At 45.6% G+C, this 23792-nt stretch overlaps 1 protein-coding gene across 1 annotated transcript in view; it reads right to left on the minus strand.

Annotated features, from left to right (window-relative positions):
- Arfgap3 (ARF GTPase activating protein 3) overlaps positions 1 to 23792 on the minus strand; it is a 45354-nt gene that overhangs the window by 10248 nt on the left and 11314 nt on the right. The window contains exons 3-11 of the mRNA XM_076855384.2: positions 21957 to 22029; positions 18931 to 19062; positions 17839 to 17922; positions 15029 to 15116; positions 9118 to 9177; positions 7270 to 7316; positions 6540 to 6679; positions 2998 to 3126; positions 2251 to 2373 (exon numbers count right to left, since the gene is read on the minus strand). Of these exons, the coding sequence (XP_076711499.2) occupies positions 2251 to 2373; positions 2998 to 3126; positions 6540 to 6679; positions 7270 to 7316; positions 9118 to 9177; positions 15029 to 15116; positions 17839 to 17922; positions 18931 to 19062; positions 21957 to 22029 (876 nt within the window). The remainder of the gene's footprint in view (positions 1 to 2250; positions 2374 to 2997; positions 3127 to 6539; positions 6680 to 7269; positions 7317 to 9117; positions 9178 to 15028; positions 15117 to 17838; positions 17923 to 18930; positions 19063 to 21956; positions 22030 to 23792) is intronic.

A 23792-nucleotide genomic window follows, 5' to 3' on the forward strand; every position in this document is an offset into this window, starting at 1 on the left:
AGATTGAGGCACTTACAATTGCAGACTTAGCATCACTCTAAGGAACTAATGCTTTCTTCACACAGCCGAAGTGCTCTTCTCGGAGGGCACTGGGCGGTTTCTAAATGGCTGAACTATCCAGGTCAGGAGGCAAGAGAAAGCCACTGCGAGGGTCTCCTGACCAGCATGGCTCAGGCAGCAGCAGCCACGCCAGCAGATTCTCTTCCTACCACTCACCACGAGCAGCGTTCTGTGCTCTGGCAACTCGCAGGGGACAGACAGACGTCCAGCCAGGCCTGAGCTGCCCTAGCAGGACGGGAGAGTGGGACTGTGTCTCTCCTGGGTACTCAGCAGCCAGGCTCCAGCCTCACTGGTGTCCCCTCCCTGCTCCATCTTTGGTGTCTGTCCTCACACAGTGTCCTCACTCCACCCGGAGCACCCTCCCCAGAGCCCTTGCTGAGAGCCCCTGCAGGCACACTGGTAGAGGCCGAGGAGCCCTTTGGCTGCACAAAGTGCTCCCTGCTCATTTTGAACTCAGTATGTAATTGCATTGTTTATGTCCTGGAAATAATGGAACTCAATAAAGCTCAAAACCCAAGGATGGGCTTGATCTTATTTTTAATAGAAATGACACTCCTTTATAATTCATAATCTGCAAGGTTCTAATGGCTAATGAATAATTTGGAAGCAGTAAGAGCTCTTCATGGCACGAAAATGCTGGATCTCGGAGTCCCTGTGTGCCAAAGAACCTAACTAATAGTGCCACGCTTGACTAACAGTGGTCACCTGCTCACAGAGAACTAGACAGACATTTATGTCCCTGGACAACCCGAGGGTCACAATAAACAATGCACTAGGGTCTCTCTGGTGGGAGTCCAGGCAGCCTGGTCTACAATAAAACATCAAGGGCTCCCAGGTTCAAATGGTAAATAACTGCCCCAGGGCAACAAGGGCCGACTCTTCTGTCTAGAGCCCTGAAGGTCCCCAAGGCCACCACCTGGGGCCATGAGGATTTGGGGCTCCCAGTCAGCAGGTGAGCCCACTTGGGGCCCTTCAGCCAGGCTGCTACCAGGTGACAGCAGGGTTCACCTTGAAATTTGCTCCTTACTTCCTACGCCACCATCTGCAGGCATCAGTGAGCAGCGAGATTACCACAAGGCGTGAGCAAGTCAAAGAGGCAAATGCGAGAACCTCCTCCCTGGCTGAACACCTATTCTTGAAGTGGCCAGCGCGCGCACAGCTTCCAAATCAAACTGCAAATTTAATTTCATCCTGTACAAAAGTATTTAAATGCTTTTAAAGGGCATAATTTGGATATAATCCCCAAGTAAACTGAAACCTGGAGCTTTACACAGGTCATAAAAATAGGTAAACGTAAACCATGCAGGTCCCTGAAACTATGAAAGGGAATATGGGAGGCTGTTTTGTTTTTTTTTAAACGGGGATTTGAAGTAGTGTTAGAGACAGCAGTCTTTCACAAGTCCTTTTCTTCACACTTTGATAGGGAAATAAATAATTCTACCATGAGTCTAGCTAGCATGTATTTACATCCATCCTCTAGGTGACACACATACCTGTTATACAATGACATCCCTGAAGCCAGTGTCATTGCTAGACAACTCCATGCCCGCCCCAATGTTATGCAGCTTTTCCCAGCTCCTAGCCTGAGGGGGCCTTTGGTGTGGTTAGTTTAGCCCCCAGCAACAGTGATCAGCCACAGAACTGAGCCAAGCGACTCAGGCTGTTTCCCCATCACAGAGCAGCTAAGCTCACTCAGCCCTCAGAGGCCCTGGCTGCTTGACTGCTCGGATCCCTGACTTACAACTCCCCACGGCCGCTTCACACCAGTTATGCTCATTAGTACCCACACACAGGCCACAGGAGCCTCCCAAAGGCATTCTGAAGCAGGAGACTCTGCTGAAGCCCAGGGCAGATGCAGGTCCACCTCTAGGGCACCACACCCAGCAGCCATCCCTTTGACTGGGGGACTTTGCATATCTCCAATTTCATGTTTTAGATAAACACATCTATCCCCACCTCTAATTTGAACTCTCGGATGCTGATTTTATTATTGGACATTTTAATATCAGCACACATTGTCAACTTACAAATATTTCCCCAATTTTTATTCCAGAGCACAGCTTTGGCACCAGCCGGAGCTATAGAAAACAATGCAGTACATGGATTTGTACTCACTCCCATCGCCAATCAATGAATACCTGAGTGCTCATCACCACTGTTCAAAGTGGTGGTGATTCTTACTAGATTTACCTTGAGCTGGAAGTAAAGTAAGAATCCTCGCTGTCCTCATGGTACTTTTTTCTCGGTTTTGCCAGGGTGGGAGACTCCTGCTCTATGGTCTGCATATCTGAAGTCACTGAATGAGAAATGCCACTTGAGAGAGCAGAACAGAACAGGGAAAAGTTACATGTTAGTTCATAGAGATCCGCATCTCACTAAGGGAAAAAAGCATGCTTTAAGCTATATTCCAATCAGAGACAAATTGATCAAGAGGGTTAAAAACACGGGACAAAACAATTTTTTTGGTTAAACTTTAAAATATATAAAATCTTTGTGAGATCACTGGGCCCAATCACACCTGCAATCTCAGCAACCCTGTGCTGAGTAGGAAGATGGAAAGTTTGAGGCTAATTTCAGCAACTTAGTAAGACTCTGCCTCAAAATAAAAAACAAAAAGGGCTGGAGATGTAGCTCAGTGGTAGAGCACCCCTGAGTCCAATCCTCAGTACAAAAAGGAAATCTTTCTGTAACTATACAAAACACCGTCACGCCCATAGTGATGCTCGTGGCATGGGCTCTGGTGCTAGCTCAATGACAAGTCAGACCCCTTTCCTTTTTCTAATGACCATGTTTGCAATTTTTCATACAATTCTGAATCCTGGAGTAAAGCAAACACAATGAAAGAAGGGCAGAAATACCAAGAGGACACCTTCAAGGCTGAAATGCACACAGCCCCAGGAAGATCCATTCCTGATTAGGAAGCAGAACCACACCTACCTCCTGCAGTTCCCAAGCCCCATGCCCAGTCTCTCCGCGTCGGCTTTCCGTCTCCCACTCAGGTTCATCTTCTCATCCTTCTTCATTTGAATTTCAAGATCCTTATAGGCTAATCGTAAAGATGACACACTGCCAGAGAAAACAAATGCTCCTGAGCTGAGGGTCGACCCTGTGCTCTTACATAATATACCAGGCCAAATCACATGACGATTGATTCATACTTCAGCTTTACACTCCTTTCCACAATTAGCGATTGTGGAGGAAGATGGAGTTTTTTCCTACTAGTCTTTTCTGAACAGATGCTCAGGACATTTGAATGCATTCTACAGATGCTTTTGGTTCTTGCATTTCAAGTTTAGCTCATCTGACCTATTATTGTGTAATAACAATACAAGTCTCAATGACTTCTCTATGGGACAGTAAAAGGCAAGACTTCCTCCTCGGGTTGATATTTTATCACACTCCCCCAAAGGACATCAGAATCCGATGTCTCACTAATTAGTCAAACTAATCTGCTATGATTTACGATTAAAATATATACAATTTTGTCTTCATAAATAAATGAAGGGGGAGATAATTAGTTACACAAGGATTCTTCAGTTTACAAAAGAACCCCCCGTGGGATCTCTATTAGTCAGGTATCTGAGCATTTAAAATGGGACATTCACCAGCCAATGGTCTCTTCAGCACCACTGATCGGTACTGCTCCATCAAGCAAACACCTGCTACAAATAATGCACCCAAGAGGTCTGAAGAAGTAGGAAGGTCCTTGCAGTAAGAACCTCAGTTTTCATAAGAAAACTAAACCAGGCCTCTGTGGTATCACTGCAGGGTTCCAGCCTATCAGTGAGACAACAACAAAGTGCCAGCACCTCAGGTGACACTCTCTTTGTGGGATTCTAAAGTTATCATCTTATAAGATCAGGAAAAATCAGGAATTCCTTGTAAGAGAGACATGGCAAAAACACTAGTAAAATAAATTCTGTGTAGTAACAGATCTCAACAGAATGCCTAAGAAAGAGGAAAACATGTTTGCTTTGCTGTTCCTGCTGTTAATGATCAAGCAGGGTTTTGCTCTGTAATATTACTACAGAATAGGTCAAGTCTATTTTATTCCTTAGTAAATAAATACTATTCTTTCAAGTGTAATTTTTGGAGAAAAACAATAGACCTGTCGAGAGGGATGTGACAGGAGGTCTGCCGCCTGCTACAGCATGCACTGGACAGTGGCTGGAGGGCTGCTCTGGAAGCACCAGCAGAACCAGGAGGCCAGACTGTCCCCGATCCTCAGAGGCGCAGAGCCTCCAGGCCACACTCCGCCTCTTCTTAACCCTCCCAACAGACGGCCTCTGAGGACCACTAGAGGCTGCCTGAAGGCCAGCACCGGGATAGCTCTCAGGCCACGCAGCTCCACAGTGTGACGCTGCAAGAAATGATGCTGCACCAGGGAACAGCTCACTCAACTGAAGTCTTGATTTGCAGACATTAAAAATTACCCAGGGGCTGGGGCTGGAACTCAGCGGTAGAGCGCCTGCCTAGCACATGCAAGGCCCTGGGCTTAATCCTCAGCATCACATATAAATAAATAAATAAATAAAATATTGTGTCCAGCTACAACTACAAATATATATATATTTTTTAAATTGCCCAACTAGTAGAACATTTTCGATGCTCAGGACAACACCCCCGCCCCTCCGTGCTCCTGGTCAGCACAGCACTGGTTTGTGACACTGAGGCGAGACAGGTCTGATATCAGTGACAGGCATTTGGGCACAGTGCTGCAGTGTCCCCAACAGAACTGAGAGTGGCCCACCTGGGTTCCCAAGGCAAATTCATAAGATATCCCTTCTGGGCACCTCTGCTCTCTTGACGCCTTACAGAGCCCAACGGCAGGTGCCAGGGAAGGCTGGGAGTGGCTTCTAGTAGGAACACAATTCTCGGCTGCCTTCCCTGCAGCCAGGGCATGGTCACTTCCCAGATTCCATCTCTGTTCCAAGCAGGCATTGACCCTTCACCCTCTGGGAAGCCTTAAGGACCAACAGTCTAGACAGAGGCCACTCCCAAACACCAGCTGCAATGCACCCCTTTGCCCTGGGCCGGAAACCTAGCTTTGTATGTGGAAATGAAAGCCTGTCCAGGGTGTGTGGATCTGGCAGGAACACTCCAACATGGGGCAGCGCTGCCCCTGTGTTCTGAGTTCAACCACCCACTGCAAATGACCTGGGCTGGCCTCAGCAATCCCACTTAGCAAAGCGCTGGGAGACGACACCGGCTGAGCACCTCCTGTGTGCCAGGTGTCACTGGACGCACGTCAGTGAACATTAACTAAACCAATCCTAAAACAACCTCAAAAACATGTCTATGTATTTTCTTCATTAAATAGTCTATCGGCGTTGAAGCTAAAGCAGGCAAAACACCCTCAGAAATAGGAAAACCCCCAGAAAGATAAATACGCATAAAAGTAGGGGTCTGAGTGGCCTTTCGGTGCTTCCCCCACCCTGCCCTCCCTCACCGTGGATCTCACGTGGACCAGGATGCCACTGTGTGTGGTGGTTGGTGACCTAGTGACTGGTCTGGTCTCAGCACAGACTTTCAAGGTCATCCATGCTGTGGCAGGAGTCAGTGTTCTCTCCTTTCCTGACTGAACTCAACTGTGGTCAGGTTTCTGTATTCATTAGTCAGTTGAGATGAAGCTTGTTTCTGCTTTTGACAGTAAGATTAATGCTGCTGTGAACATTCACACAGAAATTTTTGTGTGGACGTGTGTTTCCATCTCTCTTAAGTATACTCAGGAGCGGAATTACTAGGTCATAAGGTAACTTTAAACAATTTTGGGGGGTACTGAGGATGGAAGCAGGCCTGGTGCATGCTGTGCACACACCCACCACTGAGCTACAGGCCTGGCCTTGTTCATTCTGCTGTCCTGGTGGATGTCAAGTGGCCCCATGTAGCTTGGGTCTGCATTTCCCTTGCACCTCTAAGGCTGAATGTCTTTCACGTATAACACCTCTTTTTTAAAAACTCTGAGTACCGTATCTTTTTTTTTTTGGATTTTTTTATGTGAAATTAAAGACTATTGATAAACTGGATCACTTCTTTTTTTTTTTTAAGAGAGAGAGAGAGAGAATTTTCTTTTAATATTTATTTTTGGTTATCGGCGGACACAACATCTTTGTTTGTATGTGGTACTGAGGATGGAACCCGGGCCGCACACATACCAGGCGAGCGCACTACCGCTTGAGCCACATCCCCAGCCCTGAGTACCGTATCTGATGGCTCATATTATATTCTCCAATGAGACGATGGTGGAGGAGCAAGGAGGTGTGTGGTCAGGCTTCCTGTGCTGTGTGCAAACACCTCTTGATGTGCCCCGCGTCCCCTTCTTGCTGATGCCAACAGTCCTGCCCTCATAGGCTCCATAAAACTCAAGTTGGCTTGCCCTCCACACACCCTGAGATAAGTGGCCTCTGGAAGGCAGACCCAGAGTTGTCGGAGCCAAGTTTGCACCCCCAAATGTCCCACTGTTACAAAATCTCACTTACATGGACTCTTCCTTGGGCACCGCCCTGGCCAGGTCCTCCTGCTCCTTCATTTTGTCCACTGCTTGCGCTTGTTTTTCAATTTCAGTAAAACATGTATTTGCCAGTTTCTGGGCTCCCAAGCTTCCTTTTTTGGCTCCAAGCTGGAACACATGGAAGATTATATCCACCCGTTGGGAAGAAACTGGCAACCGTGGTTGATGCTGATGGAGGTTAGGACCTGCTAGGTACCAAGACAAGCACTGACGCCCGTGCTCCTCCCAGTCCCCACAGCTCTGGGAGGCTGGTGTTATCACTGCCCTGGCTTACAGAAGAGGACCCTGATGCTCATGGGAGTCCAGCAACGTGGCCAAGTCACACAGGAAGTGGTGAGGCCAGGGTTCGAGCCCTGACACAGGCCGCCGGGGATGGTGCTCCAGCACAGCACTGTGCCAGCTCTGCAGACAGCTGCTCCTCTGCCTCACAGGGCGGCACTGAACCCAGGACAGGCAGGAGAGAACTCAGCCCAGAAGGACTCTGCTAATTGTTTTTAGTCATATCAGGGACAGAAGGAACATCAGACATTCGTTCTAAAAACTTTACTAAGTACAACATTCATCTCATTGAATAAAAGCACATGTCAAAACCATGTTCAACACATTATTGCTCAAAGTAAAAAGCAAATAAAACCATAGGACAAAGAGATTCTTTAGCTTTAGAGACAAACTACCAGGTACTTATACATAATACTCACTCCTCTTTTAGCTTGGTTTGGCTTCTTTTTTATGATAGAGGAAACCTCTGCCAAAAAAAAAAGGGAAAATTTAAAATTCAGACCAATGGAAATCAAGCATAATTTTTCTATTTACTATGTATGTTAAAAGAAATTTAAGATGCTGCATATTACTAAAGACTATAAGATTTTCCCACTTTAGTTTGTCATCCAGAAAACTCATGCACATGAGTTAACTTAGATCGACAGAGCGTAAGACAGTGTCCTCTGCCTCTCCATGCAGTGTGCAAACTCAAGAGAAAACATGAATTCTGCTGCCCACGCTGAACACAAAGCACGAACCTGGGACCATCCCATTCAGCATTTTCCTTAGGAGTATTTAAAAATGTATGTGAGAACGAGCTCTGCTGTGCTCTGCTCTTCAGAAACTTTAAAAATTATGCTATGATGATAATTTTGTGTGTGTGATGCTGGGGCTCAAACCCAGGGCCTTGCATGTGCTAGGCAAGCTCTCTACCACTGAACTCCATTTGCTTCCCAGTGAAAATTATTTTAAAGTACAAAGTTAGCCCAGCATTATGTGTACAACTAAAGCTGTCAGCAATGAGCTTTTTCACCTCAACTTATACAGATTTTTGTCATATGAGCCACTAAGAAGTATCAAGCAATCTATTATTTCATTAGCAGTAATTTCATTGCTTCTTGGTCTTTTGGCTAAGATCAAGTGAAATAAAACATAAGCTTTTAAAAAAATTTTTCGTTTTGTTTTGTTTTTTATAGTAGCTGGAACTACAGGTGTGTACCACTGAGCCTTACAGAGAAAATTTATTTAAAAATCATTTACTGAGTAAACTTCAATCAAAGATTATGTTTTATTTGTATAATAATGTTTAAGATACCCAGCAAAAGTAAAATCTTAATATTTTTCCTATAAAAATGAGTATGTGCAGGCTGGGGTGTAGCTCAGTGATAGAGCATTGCCTAGCATGAGTGAGATCCTGCGTTCCATCCCCAGCACCACAGAAAAAAGTATTCTATGATGGGAAAAAAGAGCAAGAAACCACAAACAGCAAAAGATGATCATTAGTCCTAATAAGAGAACATAATTAGAAAAGATACCCATGAATAAAACTTTTCTACCATTTTCTTTTTCTTTTGAGGTATTAGGGATGAAACCTGGGGCACTTAACCACTGAGCTACATCCCCAGCCCTTCTGATTTTTTATTTTGAGACAGTATCTTGCTAAATTGCTGAGACTGGCCTCAAACTTGTGATCCTCCTGCCTCAGCCTTGAGCTGCTGGGATTACTGGTGTGTGTCACCATGCCAGGCTTCCATCACTCTTGTTTAGGTTTATACTGCCTTTGTCACATAACCTGCTTCTAACCTCTAATGAAAATGTCAGGAACATTTCTACACAGCTTACTTGTTTTCACCAAAGCAGCTATGTCCAGTGAATATGCATCGATTTCAAATGATTCCTTAATAATGAAAAGTCAGTTCATCTATTATAAAATCAAAGGGGGGCTGGGGTCGTAGCTCAGTGGTTGAGTGTTTGCCTCAAATGCGTGATCCTCAGCACCACATAAATAAAATAAAGATATTGTGTTCATCTACAACTAAAAAAATTAAAAATTAAATCAAAGGGAAGAGAATTTTGAGCTCTTGAATGAACCGGAACGGTGTGGTGCTCAGCTCTGCTCATGCTGTGCATCACCACCCCACTCACGCCTGCAGCCACCCTCATCTTCGGGTTCTCCAGGCTGGCTCGCAAGGAGGATGGAAGTCATGACGCATCAGCACTCGACAGCGAGACATGAGGCAGAAGGCAAAGACAGACCTGACTGTCTTGGGTTGTAAACACATTACCTACAGCAGCCTTCGCTGGGGCATTAAGACCTTCCACGCTCGGGCCTTGCTCTGGTCCCCCTGAAAGTTTAAAACATTAACATTAATAAAGGAAATATGCTTAACAAATTGCTTTTGCATGTGTAATAATTTAACTTGCTCAATACTGTACATCTTATCCAATTTTGTCAAATATCATCTTTCTCTGTAGCTCCGTATTCTATTTTATCATGATAATTTTGGGGGGGGGGTGGAGCTGGTGATGGAAGCCAGGGCCTCACCCATGCCAGACAAGTATTTCACTACTGAGCTACATTATCAGACCTTATCATAATTACCCAATAATCATACACATTTACAGGATATAGTATGACATTTCATGCATGTCTACAATGTGTAATCAGATCTATCATTTCAAACATTTAGCATTTCTTTGTACTGGGAACATTTAAAATCCTATTAACTATTTTGAAATATATAATTAATTATTGTCAATCATAGTCATTTTATTATGCTATATAGAACATTAGAAATTATTCCATCTATCCAACTGTACCCCATACCCAGTAACCATTCTCTCTACATGTGTCCTCCCTCGAGTATAAGCTTTTTGATTTAAACTGAATTTTTGTTTGTTTGCTGGGGGTTGAACCCAGGGCCTCACTTGTGCTAGGCAAGTGCTCTACCACATAAGCAACTTGATTTAAAAGTCTGCCTGTGATCCCAACAACCCGGGAGGAGGCAGGAAGACCACAAGTTCAAGGCCAGTGTCACCAACTTAGCAGGACACTCTCAAAACAAAAAAGGACTGGGGATGTAGCACAGGGGTAGAGCACTGGCTTACCATGCTCCAACCCAAGTTCAATCCTAAGTACTAGGAAAAAAAATCCACTCAAGCAGTGTATTCTTTTTTTTTTTTTTTTTTTTTTGGTACCGGAGATTGAACTCAGGGCACTCAACCACTGAGCCACACCCCAGCCCTATTTATATTTTATTTAGAGACAGGGTCTCACTGAGTTGCTTAGCACCTTGCTTTCTAATAAGGCTGCTTTGAACTCGCGATCCTCCTGCCTCAACCACCTGAGCCACTGGGATTACAGCCATGCGCCACCATACCCAATAGAGGTGTATTCTATTTTTTTTTCTTTGTAAATATTTTCTCCCTTAGTTGTTAACAGATCTTTATTTTATTTATTTACTTTTATGTGGTGCTGAGAATCAAACCCAGTGCCTCACACATGCAAGGCAAATACACTACCACTGAGCCACAGTCCAAGTCCCAGAAGTGTATTCTTTATCCTTAGGTTTTACAGAATAAAAATGTTAGTAATCCCTTTAACTAATGTTGTTCGGAATTGCACCTCATGATTTAGTGTTTCAAAGAAACATTGTGGGGCTGGGGATGTGGCTCAAGCGGTAGCGCGCTCGCCTGGCATGCGTGCGGCCCGGGTTCGATCCTCAGCACCACATACAAACAAAAGATGTTGTGTCCACCGAAAACTAAAAAATAAATATTAAAATTCTTTCTCTCTCTCTAAAAAAATAAAATAAATAAATAAATAAATAAAATAAACCCTTACATCATGGTCAATTGATTTAAAAAAAAAAAAAAAAGAAAGAAAGAAACATTGTGTGTGTGTGTGTGTCACTAGGAATTGAATCCAGGGGTGCTTTAATACTGAGCCACATCCCAAGCCTTATTTATTTATTGTACTGAGGATTGTACCCAGGGTGGTTTACCACTGAGCCATATCCCCAGCCTTTTTTACGTTTTACTTTGATACAGGATCTCACTAAATTTCTTAGGGCCTCTCTAAGTTCCTTAGGGACTCACTAAGTTATTGAGGCTGGTCTTCAACCATTTTTCTTTTCTTTTTTTTTTTTTTTTTTTTGAGAGAGAGAGAGAGAGAGAGAGAGAGAGAATGAATGAGAGAATTTTTAATATTTATTTTTTAGTTTTCGGCGGACAAAACATCTTTGTTTGTATGTGGTGCTGAGGATCAAACCCGGGCCGCACGCATGCCAGGCGAGCGCGCTATGGTTTGAGCCACAACCCCAGCCCTAACTTTCTTTGTTTTTAAAAATATATTTTTAGTTATAGATGGACACAATACCTTTATTTTATTTATTTACTTTTATGTGGTGCTGAGGATCAAACCCAGTGCCTCACACGTGCTAGGCAAGTGTTCTACCACTGAGCCACAGCCTCAGCCCTGGCCTTTAACTTTGGATCCTCCTGCCTCAGCCTCTGGGCTACCTAGTATGTGTATATATATATATATATATATATATATATATATATATATATATATATACTCAATATATTGGAAAATTTAACACCAGCTTCATTGATGATAGAAGTTCAAATTTCAGTTGCCAAGAAATTTACCCTGTTTTCTAGTTTACCTAAAAACTGATCCTGGTTGGGAGCTATGTTAAGACTTCATTTAAAATATATTTTTCACTGTAATTTGGTTTTACCTATTACTTTAAAAATGGCCAAAGAAAATGTAGTATGTCCACACAATATTACTAGCTACAATCAGGAACAAGGTGAGCCCTAAAACATCCGTGACAAGCACGAGCCGCCAGTCATGGGAGGCCACATGTTGTATGATTCCACACGTGTGAGATGTTTAGGTCAGGCCAAGCCACAGAGATGGGACGAGCCCAGCGGCTGCCAGCAGTGGAGGGAAAGGGGACATGAAAGGAGTGTGGGCTGCTGAAAACATCCTGAAATCATTTAGTGGCGAATTGTGCCACAACCTTGTGAATATACTAAAAACCACAGGAATGTACACTTTTTTAAAAGGGTGAATTTTAAAGTTTGGAATTATATGTCAGTAGAGCTATTTTTAAAATGTCAGCCCCAACACTGAACTAGAGGAAACTCGACTTGTCACTTTTGTAACTAAAACATCGGTGTTTCAACAGGCACAGCGGGGGGAGTGGACACGCGCCTCGCTGTGACCTACTGAGCGGGGCTCTGCTCTGACACCAGAGGGGCAGCGGGGACTAAAGGACCTAAGGGGTGGGGGGCGCTGGGTGAAGAAGCTCTTTTGTTCTCTCCTCATTTGACTGAGTGACTAAGGTCACTCAAGAGGCTGCCCCTTGCCACCTGTGGGGACAAAGATACCCCAGGTAAAGTGCCATCAAAGGTCTCCTCAATCCTTAGCAGCTTGTGTGACCTTCCCACGGGGACAGGAAGGTGCTTCCCCATAGTAAAGGCCTTTCAGGGGGAGCTGTCAGTTCAGGGAGCAGGTCACAGAATGGTTCCTCGTCCAATTTGGTTGCTGAGGTTCCAGTTAATAAAACGAACCGAGACACTGGACCCTAGAGGCCCCCCAACACCTGCGGCCCGTAACCTTCAATCCCAAAGGGCCTTTTATGCCACTAAATTGTAACAGTGACAACAGTCAGATCATCACTTGTACTTTCAGAAAATACATGACCCACTCTCCCTCGTTCATTAGGAAAGTGCTGGAATTGTTTTTCTCTTCTCTCTCTAGGGATAAGGGGACTCAATCGACAGCTCAGATAGATCCCACTTCTTAAAAAAAAGCAGGGGAGGAAACACAGTGACATGCAAACTAAGGGACACAGTCATTTCCAGAACAGTGTGCGCTGTGCCACGAGGAGACAAAGTACAAGTATGCAGCTGGGCCGGCAGTGCCCGTGGTGGACCTGGAGCCAAAACGCCAACAAAAAGCCAACCTATGCCAATCAAGGGACAGTCCTGCACCCTACGCAAAACAGAGAGCACACCCAGGAGAGACAGGAAGGGCCGGCGTGGCCTCAGTTTTGTTTTGCAGGAAACAAGAAGCCAAATTGCAGACAGAGGTGTGGAAACCACTTCTGTGCAGCCTGAGAAGTCACACAAGGAATGCGGGATGCGGAGTCTAGCTCAGGGTGGTGCACCTGCCTAGCAGGCTTAGGCTCTGCTGCAATCCCCGCAGGGGCAGGGTGCAGAGCACAGGCCCATAGTCCCAGCCACTTGGGAGACTGAGGCAGGAGGATCCCAAGTTCAAGGTCAGACTCAGCCACTGAGACCTTGTTTCAAAAAATAAAAAATAAATAAAAGGGGGGGGCAGGAGGGGGATAGGGCTAGAGCTCAGTGATAGGCTGCCCCTGGGTTCAATACTCATGACCAGAAAACAAAAACAAACAAAAACCTAGGAAGGGGCCGGGATATGAGGAAAAAAAACCTACAGGTTGCAAATCATGCAAAAAAAGTCATGTTAGAGTTTGAGGAACAGCCTTTTACCTATATAAGAATTGCAAATATTTATCATTTGTCTTTATTTTTTCCAGAATGGAAATGTTAAATATGCATGTAGCCAGATTTATTAATCTTTCCCTATTATGAGGTTTGAATATGCACAGAAGGGCTCCCGCTCCCAGGTCACCGGAAGCTTCTCCAGAGTTTTCTTCTAGGGCCACCATGTTTCCATTTAAATCCTTGATCCAATAGAATTACGTTTAGTGTCAAGAGGAAAGAAGGGTCTGGGGCTCATTGGTAGAGCACTTGCCTAGCACGTGTGAGGCACTAGTTTCCATCCTCAGCACCACATAAAAAAAATAAAGATACCGTGCCCATCTACAACTAAAAATATATAAATAAATAAAGAAGGAATTATGCTTTTCTTAATTCTTTTTTTTCCAAAATGTAGATTTGTGTTACAATTCCTCTTACTAAACAGTTCACTGTTGCCCAGAGCTGAAGGGCGTCTTCCTGACCCCTGGGCATGTCTCCTACACTGCTGAAGCCAACACTGGCCCTCTGAAGCCTGTGGTTTGAGGCCTTCTCAGACATCCCACTGTGACTCAGCACAGGCTTGGTGACTGTGTTCTCCTCACACTGCTCCAGGCTGCCTTACAATACCTTGTCCCAAAGCTCACTGCCCAGCTGTCAGAATGTTCATTCTAGTTGTTAACTGGCCTAACACTCTGGCTAACAAAAGATGCTCAATTTGGGGATGGGGACATAGCTCAGTTGATAGGAACCTTGCATCCACAAGGCCCTGGGTTCAATCCCCAGCACCACAAAAAAACCCCAAACCCAAAAAACAAAAAAACAAAGGGCTGGGGATGTAGCTCAGTGGTTAAGCAAGCCTGGGTTCAATCTCAAAAGATGCTCAATTTTAAGAGAAAAAGATGACTCCTAATATCACATAAGTGATTTTTAATATTTATTTACAATAAATATCCCACAATAAACTCACCAAATGTAAGTCATTAGGTGTCAATAATTTAGGGAATAGTTTTAAAATTAAAACCTTGTTTTCTGATCATACAAGTAGCTTGTACTCATTATAAAAGTTCAGACACTTTGGGCCTAGGGAATGTGTCTCAGTGGTAAAGCACTGGACTAGCATGTGTGAGGCTCTGGGTTTTATCACCAGTACCAAAAAAAAAAAAAAAAAAAAAAAAAAAAGGCACATCAATGCTGTATCAAGAAACCAAAAAAATCTTAGGGATTTCTACTCTTTAGTTAACAATGTGGTACATGCCTTCCAGATTGTCTCCTGTGTGTATGTTTTTCTTGCTTTTTTTTTTAAAAAAATGAGATCATATCGCACATTCAGAAATCTCCATGATCTATCATAATCTCTTTTTGCTAACACAGAAGGGTTCACATCTTATTTTTTTTGCAGGGCAGGGGACCTGGGATTGAACCTAGGGAGCTTCCACTGAGTCACATCCCCAGTGCTTTTGTTTTGCATTTTATGTAGAGACAGAGTCTCAGGAAGTTGCTTAGAGCCTCACTAAATTGCTGAGGCTGACTTTGAACTTGTGATCCTCCTACCTCAGCCTCCCGAGCTCCTGGGATTATAGACATGTGTCACTGTGCCCGCTTCACACCTTAATTTTAACAGTTTGACAACATGCCAAGGAAACAGAACAGCATTACGTGACAGCTCTAGGACCCCACCTTCCTTATTTTCTGGAGTGGCTTCCGTGGCCCGTGGTCCTAAGGGAGCTGGTTCTGGCTGTGCTGATGGCTGCGTTGTGGTGCTCACCTGAAGCAAGGTGAGGAAAGTCATTAGCAAACAAAGCAAGGAGAGTGACAAGAAAGCAATCAGTGCAGGGCAAAACCCAACACCAGAACAGCCGCCTTCCAAGGGCCTGCACAATGGAAAGGGCAATGCTAAAATACAGTCACACCTGAGCCTCTGCTGCAGGGCTCAAGTGCTCATCATCCCACCTTTTTAAAAATAACACGTGTATTCTGGAGGCATTTCAGATCTGCACGAAAGCTGCAAAGCTAGTGCACCGAGTTTCCATGTGCCCGCCACTCAGCCTCCTGTGACGTTAGACACCCCTGACGCACCTGTCAAAGCAGGAAACGAAACCATCCCTTGGATCAGCTAACCTTCAGGCTTTATCTGAATTTCACCAGGTTTTAAGCCAACGCCTCTTCTGGCCCAGGATGCCACAGTAAATGTAGCTGTCCTACTTTTTGGGCTCCTCTGGCTTGCAACAATTTCTCAGTCTTTCCATGTTTTTGATGACCTTAAAACTTTTGAAGGACATTAGTCAGGCACTTTGTGCAATGTCCCTTGGTTTGCTTCTCTGATGTTCTCTCCTGCTTAGGCTTGGATTTGGGCAAAACACCACAGAGAAGGGCTCCTCTTATACCACGTCAATGTCACTCAATAGTGTGGCACTAGACTCGACACACTATTAAGTGTCTGCCAGCTTCCTCCACCGTAAAGTCACTTTCTCCCTTTCCTTACGCCAGTCTCGGGAGGTAACTCCCCAAGCCCAGGCTGTGCGTAAGGGGAGGGCAGCTGAGCGCCACCTCCTGAAGGGGCAATATTCACATACATGACCTGGGATTTGATGAGGAAGACTGTCCCTTCTCCCCTATCCATTTACTTATTTCCCAATCACTTATTTAAAACAATATGAACTTGTAAATATTTATTTTGTTCCTTGGATTACAATTCAACACCTTCCTTGTTTATTTTCTGGTCCCAGTTGCTCCAGCTTTGAGCACAGGGGGTGGGAGCTCTTTCAGGTTGGTCACGGTCCTCTGGACAGCACTCCCTGACTTTCTATTTCCAACACAGGATGCTCCAGACTCTTCTGGCCCCAACAGCCTCAGCTGCCATTTCTCCACAAGTAACCTGGCTTCTTTTATGAGACAGTGGTGTTTGGAAACCAAGATCTGGACCCCAGGTGTGCTTGCTGTCTCAGGCTGCTGCTGCCCTAGGCCCTCTCTGGGAGTCAGCCAGGTGACCTCTGTGTGTGCTGATCCCCGTACACACAGGTGTCTATAGTTCTCTGTCTCTGCATGTGTGTGACATACTTACATATTTTATATACACAGATCACACACTGAGGTCAACATGGATTAGATTCCAGTCTAATATCCATACACATTGCCCCTATTTCTCCTCTTTCCAGCCCATCATTTCTAACACTTCTCATCTATTAATCATGGATATTCTATGCCTAGTTCTTTATAAAACAAAAGCAACATACCATAAGACACCACCTTATCTTTTGTTTTCTGTTTCCCTCTTTTTTGGTAACCACTGACTACACCAGTGATAATGTTGTGCAAATTATAACATAAAAACACAAAGTTTGGCCACTGCTATGGCCTGCATCTTAAATGCTCCCCAAGGCCTGTGCATCAGAGCTTTGCCCTGGCCCACGGACTAGGAGGAGGTGGTGGAGCCTTTAAGAGGCGGGGCCAACGAGCTCTTTGGATCACAGGGGGGAGGTGTGCTCTTGAAAGGGACTTTGGGACGCCTTCTCTTCTCTCTCTCCTCTTCAGTCCAGCCTGACCACAGATGAGCCTGACCACAGATGTCCACACACTTCCTGCCATGATGTGCTGCCACAGGCCCAAAGGAGCAGGGCAATGGAGCGTGGACTAGGACCTCCACCGTGAGCCCAGATGAGCATCTTCTCTTTATCAGTTGATTCCCTCAGGTATTTGTTTCAGTGACAGAAAGTGAACAACAGGAACTCATACAACTGTACATAATTTTAACTTGGAAATTAAACATGAACTGAAGAGCATGTAAGCAGCTGGTGCTCCCTCCCCAGCAGGAGCTGCGGGAGGGAGGGCAAGGTCAAGAGAATGCATCAAGCTTCTCCGGTGCCAAGGGCTCTGGGGAAACCTCCAGAAGTGGCCTGCTGTCAGACCTCCAAGAGGAGAACAGCGACATGGCATCGACAGAAAGCTCACTAGGTACCAAGAACCTTTCCCTGGATTCACTTATTCATTTCCCACAATGCTCTTGAGGCATATGCTGTGCTGCGGGGCAAAACTGGGCACTAAGTGAAAGTCCCCAGTGAAACCACCCTCATCTGCCAGGGGTACAGCTGAGTCGACTGCACGTGTGAGCAGTGTGTCCTAGCCTCGCTGGCAGCTTGGCACACACGGGCAACCGCGTTCCTGAGCAAGGTGAGCTGCCTCCACATTGCTCCGCACTGAGCTCCGTCCTCCGCCCACAGGCTGGGAAAGGCCTCACACTGCAGCAGCCACAGTGGACGCCCCGAGGGAAGCCACATGTGGAGGACAGCAGGGGACCCCACCAGGAGACCCCGGGCAGCCTGCCTCTGACCAGTGGAAGTCGATTTCTGTCTTATTCATGTCATGACATCTCAGGGCTTAGCCTGACACCTCAGCAGCTTAGCCTGTATCTTAATTGAAAGGTGGTAAATATGTATCTTTTATAACTTTCAGGAAAAGCAGTTTAAATTCATGTGAAGCACAATACATACCTCAGGAGAGACGTGAGAGGCAAAAAAATCTTCCTCCTTTGGTGGAGGAGACAAAGGTGGAGCCACACAGCTGTCAAGCCACAGCTGGAATAGAAACAAAGCAGCCTCAGCTTGGCACCCCACGCGGTGTGCAGGGCTCTCCCTCCCCTTGGACTGCTGCCTCCTGCAGACTGGACCTCCCATGAGCTGCCTGCCCAGGGCCCCAGTGTGGGCACTTCACTTCCACACTTGAGGGGCTCAAGTGCTTCAGTTCTAAGGACAGATCAAGGCCTTCAGATGTAAGTGAGGTTCCATCTACAGCCAACCCTCAGTGTTCTTGGATTCGATACCCGGGAAGGCACCCACTCACTCACAGTACTTGTGATCTCAAATCAGTGCTCACGGTATTTTTGTGTTCATTCCAGACACACACACAGCAGCAAAAACCAAGTAGCAGAAGAAGCACGTTCGAGCCAAGGCTGATAAGGCAAGGCCCGCCTCCCTGCCTCAGTGCTCGGCCTGGAAACAAGGTCCTCTTGGCAGACACTCCAGTACCATGTTTTTCACATTTTTTGTTTTTTTTTATTGCTAATTTCATTGTTTAAAATGGCCCCTGAGTACAGTGCTAAAGGCTGTCAAGTGTCCCTAAGCTCTGAAGGCTGTGGTGTGTCTCCATGAGAAGATGATGTGTGAGGTAAGGACCACTGAGCACGAGGTCCAGCCCCTGGCTGCTGGTTCAGTGTTCATGAGTTACCACATGTTATACGGGCTTCATTCATTCATTCATTCTTTGCAGTGTTGGGGAGCAAACCCAGGGTCCTGCACATGCTAGGCAAGTGCGCTACCTCTGAGTGGCTCCCCCAGTCCCTGAGTGAGCTACCCCCAGACAGAAACACATGTTCCATTAGGGCCATGTGCTGGGTGATGAAGAACCTCACCCTACAGCTGCCAGGAGTGAGGCTTCAGGACTCGCTGATCCAGTATTCATTGCCAGTTTATGGAAAATAACTACCTTGAATAACGAGAGCCACTGCTTCTTATAAGAGGCTCCAGGGGAAAGCTCTACTGTGCCGGGGAAAGCACCATGTCCATGACAGACACTCGCCTACTCACATCGGTGCCGTGTTTCCGGGTAGCCTGGGAGGCCAGAGACTTGATCCTCTCCCTGTAGAGCTGGGCTGCACGGCTGTTGTACTTGGCGTTGGTGTCGTTGGTGGCACACCCATGTTGATGGAAAAAGGAAGACTGCAGGGAGAGCAGGCAGGGTAACAGAAATGACTGAGAGCCCTGTTCCACATGACGCGGGGTCAAAGACCAAAATACTTTGAACACCACCAACAGTTCTAAAATAAATTTCCCTTGTAAAATCCAAAGGTAATATAATGCATCAATAAAACTAGATGTGAGATGTGCTTTATAATATGAAGCCAGGGACGCTCTACCACTGAGCTACACGCCCTGCCTTTTTAAACTTTTTATTTGAGACATGTTCTTAGTTCTTGAACCTGTGATCCTCTTGACTCAGAACTATTTTTAATTCATGAGCAATCAATTCCAACTTGGACTTCATTAAATCAGAAGTCTTGACAAGTTGGTTAGGTGCTCTGTGAACTCCAACCCTGTGCAGCACCCTTTCTTCATCAGCAGAGATAACGGCACCCTTACACAGGTGAGGTGACAGCGCAAATGTTCAAACAATTAGAAGAAACAGCCTTCACCACTTCACGAGAGTCCACACGTACAAAGGAATCACAGAACTCATGTCTGAGTTAAAGCAGGTCTTCTAGAGACTGGCACAGGCCGACCTTGCAATGACCCAATCTGATCAGGGCCAGTACTGACGGCCCACATCTCTCAGTTCCTGTCCAAAGCTGGGCGTGGGCACTGTCCCATCAAACGCTCACAGTCACTCTGTCATGCAGTCACCACTGCCACTACACTGGACAGGTGAGGAAACCGAGCACAGAGGGACTCAACAACACGCCCAAGGTGACAGACAGCAAGGGCAGAGCTGGGGTTCAAAACCAAGCAGACGGGTTCTAGGCCCAGTCAGCAGTTCTGCCGACTCCCCTCTCCCAGAATCCCTGTCTCCGTATGTTCACTGGTGGAGGCGAGTTGCTCTCTGCACACCTGAAAGGGTGAGCTGGAGGACTGGTGACTCCAACCCTCAGCAATAAGGGCAGCACTACTGAGTCTGAGCATTGTGCTAATGAGAAAGGGTTTCTAACAAGGTGCTGGAGACACCTAGTGTACACATGAAGAGGCACAGAGGGAAAAAGGAATGGTTACTGCAATGGTTCGTGGCCCTCCAGAGCTCGCCCCTACCTGACCAGATTGTGTCCCTTAGCACTTAATTTCCCTCATTAGGAAATATCCAATCCAACTTAAGACAACAAAGTTAATAAAATTTTTCTGCTAAGGTGGTAATAATGAAAACGAGATGAGAAACATTGACCTAAGGAATTCTGGCATTTTGTAAACTACTAATTTAGATATGAATTTAATTTTAAATATTATGCTCTCTTTTAAAACTATAAATTATTTGAACTTTTTTTGGGGGGAGGTACCTAGGATTGAAATCAGGGGCACTGAGCCACATCCCTAGCCCTATTTCGTATTTTATTTAGAGATAGGGTCTTACTGAGTTGCTTAGCACCTCACTTTTTTTTTTTTTTTTTTAATATCTTTATTTTACTTATTTGTTTTTATGTGGTGCGGAGGATCGAACCCAGGGCCTTGCACATGCTAAGCGAGCACTGTACCACTGAGCCACAATCCCAGCCAGCACCTCACTTTTGCTAAGGCTGGCTTTAAACTCGCGATCCTCTTGCCTGAGCCTCTCAAGCTTCTGGTATTACAGGATTGTGCCATTGCACCCAGCCTTATTTGAACATTTTTAAAAGTCACTTTTATAGGGCTGGGGTTGTAGCTCAGTGGTTGAGCACTTGCCTCACATGCATGAATCACTGGGTTGGACCCTCAATACCACATAAAAAAAACTTAAAAAATAAAAACAAAAATATTGTGTGCATCTACAACTAAAAAAAAAGTTACTTTTCGACCTGGGGTTGTGGTTCAGCAGTAGAGCGCTCACCTAGCACATGTGAGGCCCTGGATTTGGTCCTCAGCACCACATAAAAATGAATTTTAAAAAAAGGTATTGTGTGGGGCTGGGGATGTGGCTCAAGCAGTAGCGCGCTCGCCTGGCATGCGTGTGGCCCGCGTTCGATCCTCAGCACCACGCACAAACTATGATGATGTATCCGCCGATAACTAAAAAATAAATATTAAAATTCTCTCTCTCTCTCACTCTCTCTTTAAAAAAAAAAGGTATTGTATCTAACTACAACTAAAAAATAAACATTTTTTAAAAAGTTACTTTTATATAGAAGTTACTATTTATAAGTTAATATGTGATATTTGTCTGCTATTATTGATGTATAGGTTTTATTAATACATATATATGTTTTTGTATTGGGATTGAACCTGGGGCACTTTACCACTGAGCTATATCACTAGCCCTTTTACTTTTTGTTCTGAGAGGGCCTCCCTAAATTGCACAGGTAACCTTGAACTTGATCTTCCTGCCTCAGCCTCCCAAGTCCCTAGGGCTTATAAGCATGTGCCATAGACTGGTTGCAAAGTACAGGTTTTTTAACATGTAGATTTTATGCCTGCTATTTTATTGTCAATATATTTATTTTTTGGGGGGAAGGGTACTAGGAATTGAACCTAGGGGCACCTTACTGCTAAGCTACATCCTCAGCCCTTTTAAATTTTGTATTTTGAAACATGGTCTCCTTGTTGAGTTGCTAAGCCTGGCCTCAAATTTGTGATTCTCCTGCCTCAGCCTCCAGAGTCACTGGAAGTACAGTCCTGAGCCATGGCTCCTGCCCCATTGTTGATGTTTAAGCTTTCAGTGTGCTCCAACTCTCTACTCATGAGAGGGAGTCTTGTCTGTCGTGCATACCCAGCTCCCTGTCCAACAGCTTTCGCTTAAATCAGATGTTCAACACATTTTTGCATAAATAAGCCCACCAGGTCTGTCTCTTAGCCCATATGGCCTCCCAAGCACACAGGAGCTGAACTTCTTTACCAGGGAATTTAAGCAAGAAGGAAAAGGACTGAAATGAACTCACGGCATTGGCATTTCCTCCAACTTGCATGCATCGCAGCTGAAACCATGACCAGTTAGAATCCAACTCTGTAGATCTAAACAAAAAATATTCCTAAACGTTAATACTTCTCATTGCTAGAATCAAATCACTAAGCTTTTTTTTTTTTGGGGGGGGGTATCAAAAACAGATGTACTTAGCCACTGAGCCCCATCCCCAGCCCTTTTTTATTTTTTATTTTGAGACAGGGTCTCACTAAGTTGCTTGGGGCCTCCCTAAGTTGCTGAGCCTAGCCTCAAACTTGCAATCCTCCTGCCTCAGCCTCCTGAGCCACTGGGATTACAGGTGTGCCCCACCACAAATGGTAAATCACCGAACTTTTGAAAACAAGGTTTCCTTGGGCTTTAGGATCCTGCAGAAGTGTGTGTTAACAGGGATACATACTTTCAGGATATCAGGCCTTCTGGCCGAGACAGTTAAGCAGCCTCTGAAGCCAAGGCCTCCCTGACCTTGTGGACTGCTGTCCTCTGCACTGCCCATGGGCAGGTCAATGGCACTGACTCCTGTAGGTCATCTCCTGTAGGGCACAGGGATGTGTCAGGGTCCTGGGGCTGCTGCAATTACTCCAACTGCTTGCCTCTCATCCTTAGGGGATTATAAGCTAAAATTTCGTAACACATCTCTACCCAAAATAGATGCGCCATTTGGATGTCTTCAGGTCAGCTATCTACTTGCAAATTGTGACCCTCCAAGGAGCCTGCAGGATGCACATACTGTGATAATCAGGTGGATGACATTACCACCCACAGGAAGCGGGGGGGGGGGGGGGGGAGGCAGGTTGCCAGGCTCCTGAAGTGCAAGCTGCATGCCCCCCTCCTCCCGCCATGCTTGACATCCTCATCTCCAGTGTGACATCAGCTCAGAGAGGGCAAAGGCAGTAGTGTGCAGAGCACTGACGATGAAGTGTCACCAAAGGATTAATGGTAATCCATCTGGCCAGGTACCAGGTCCATAGACGTGAGCAAGGCAGGCCTGTCATCCCCAACACAGCCCCCCCCCACACACCATCACGATGGGAGGAGGTGGAGCATGCTGCACACACTGACAGCAGGGGAGAGGACAAGCATGCACAGATACACCAGAATCTCCTTCTGGGCTACCCTCCCCTGGCTAATGCCTATGTCTGCTGGTGTCATTGAAATGTGTAAGTGTTAAACTTCAAGATACTAATACTAATACACAGTGACAAGTGCACTCCATGGTCATGTATAAAACGTAGAGATCAAACCACCCTTTGTAAGAGATAGGCTTCTAAAATAAAAACAAAACAAGCAAAATTCCCCTCTGTTCAGAAAGTCTGACTTGGTAAAGGAAGAGGATCAGGAGATGCACCTTCCACCGAGTAAGATTAGATCTTCTGAATCCCTCTCGGAAAGGTCTTGCTTAGGCACCACCTTTTCAGGAACATCCTCTCCCTCTGTGACCTCCCCACCTCCCCACCTCGCTCTGTATCACAGGGAAGCGGCTGACAGCACAGCCTCTGGAGAGACTGAGAGTGCCAACCTCAACTCTGCCTCTTGCTGGCCATGTGACCTTGGAGAAGCGTTCACCTCTCTGTGCCTTCTTTTCCCATCTACAAAGTAGGAATGATAACAGTGTTATTCATCCTATTGGTGTAGAAGTGAAGTAAGCTAATATCTGAGAGTATGTGGACCTGGCCCTGATAAATAGCTTGTGGCTGGAAGTCCCTCAATGCCATTGCCATTGGTGACTTGGACACCCTACTCCAGACAGGGCAGGCCCAAGCTTCCCCCGGTGCTCCTAGGCCAGAGGCGTCTGTCACAGGTAGCTGAATACGGG

Source organism: Callospermophilus lateralis, chromosome 4 (genome assembly GCF_048772815.1).
Source record: "Callospermophilus lateralis isolate mCalLat2 chromosome 4, mCalLat2.hap1, whole genome shotgun sequence".
NCBI lineage: Eukaryota > Metazoa > Chordata > Mammalia > Rodentia > Sciuridae > Callospermophilus > Callospermophilus lateralis.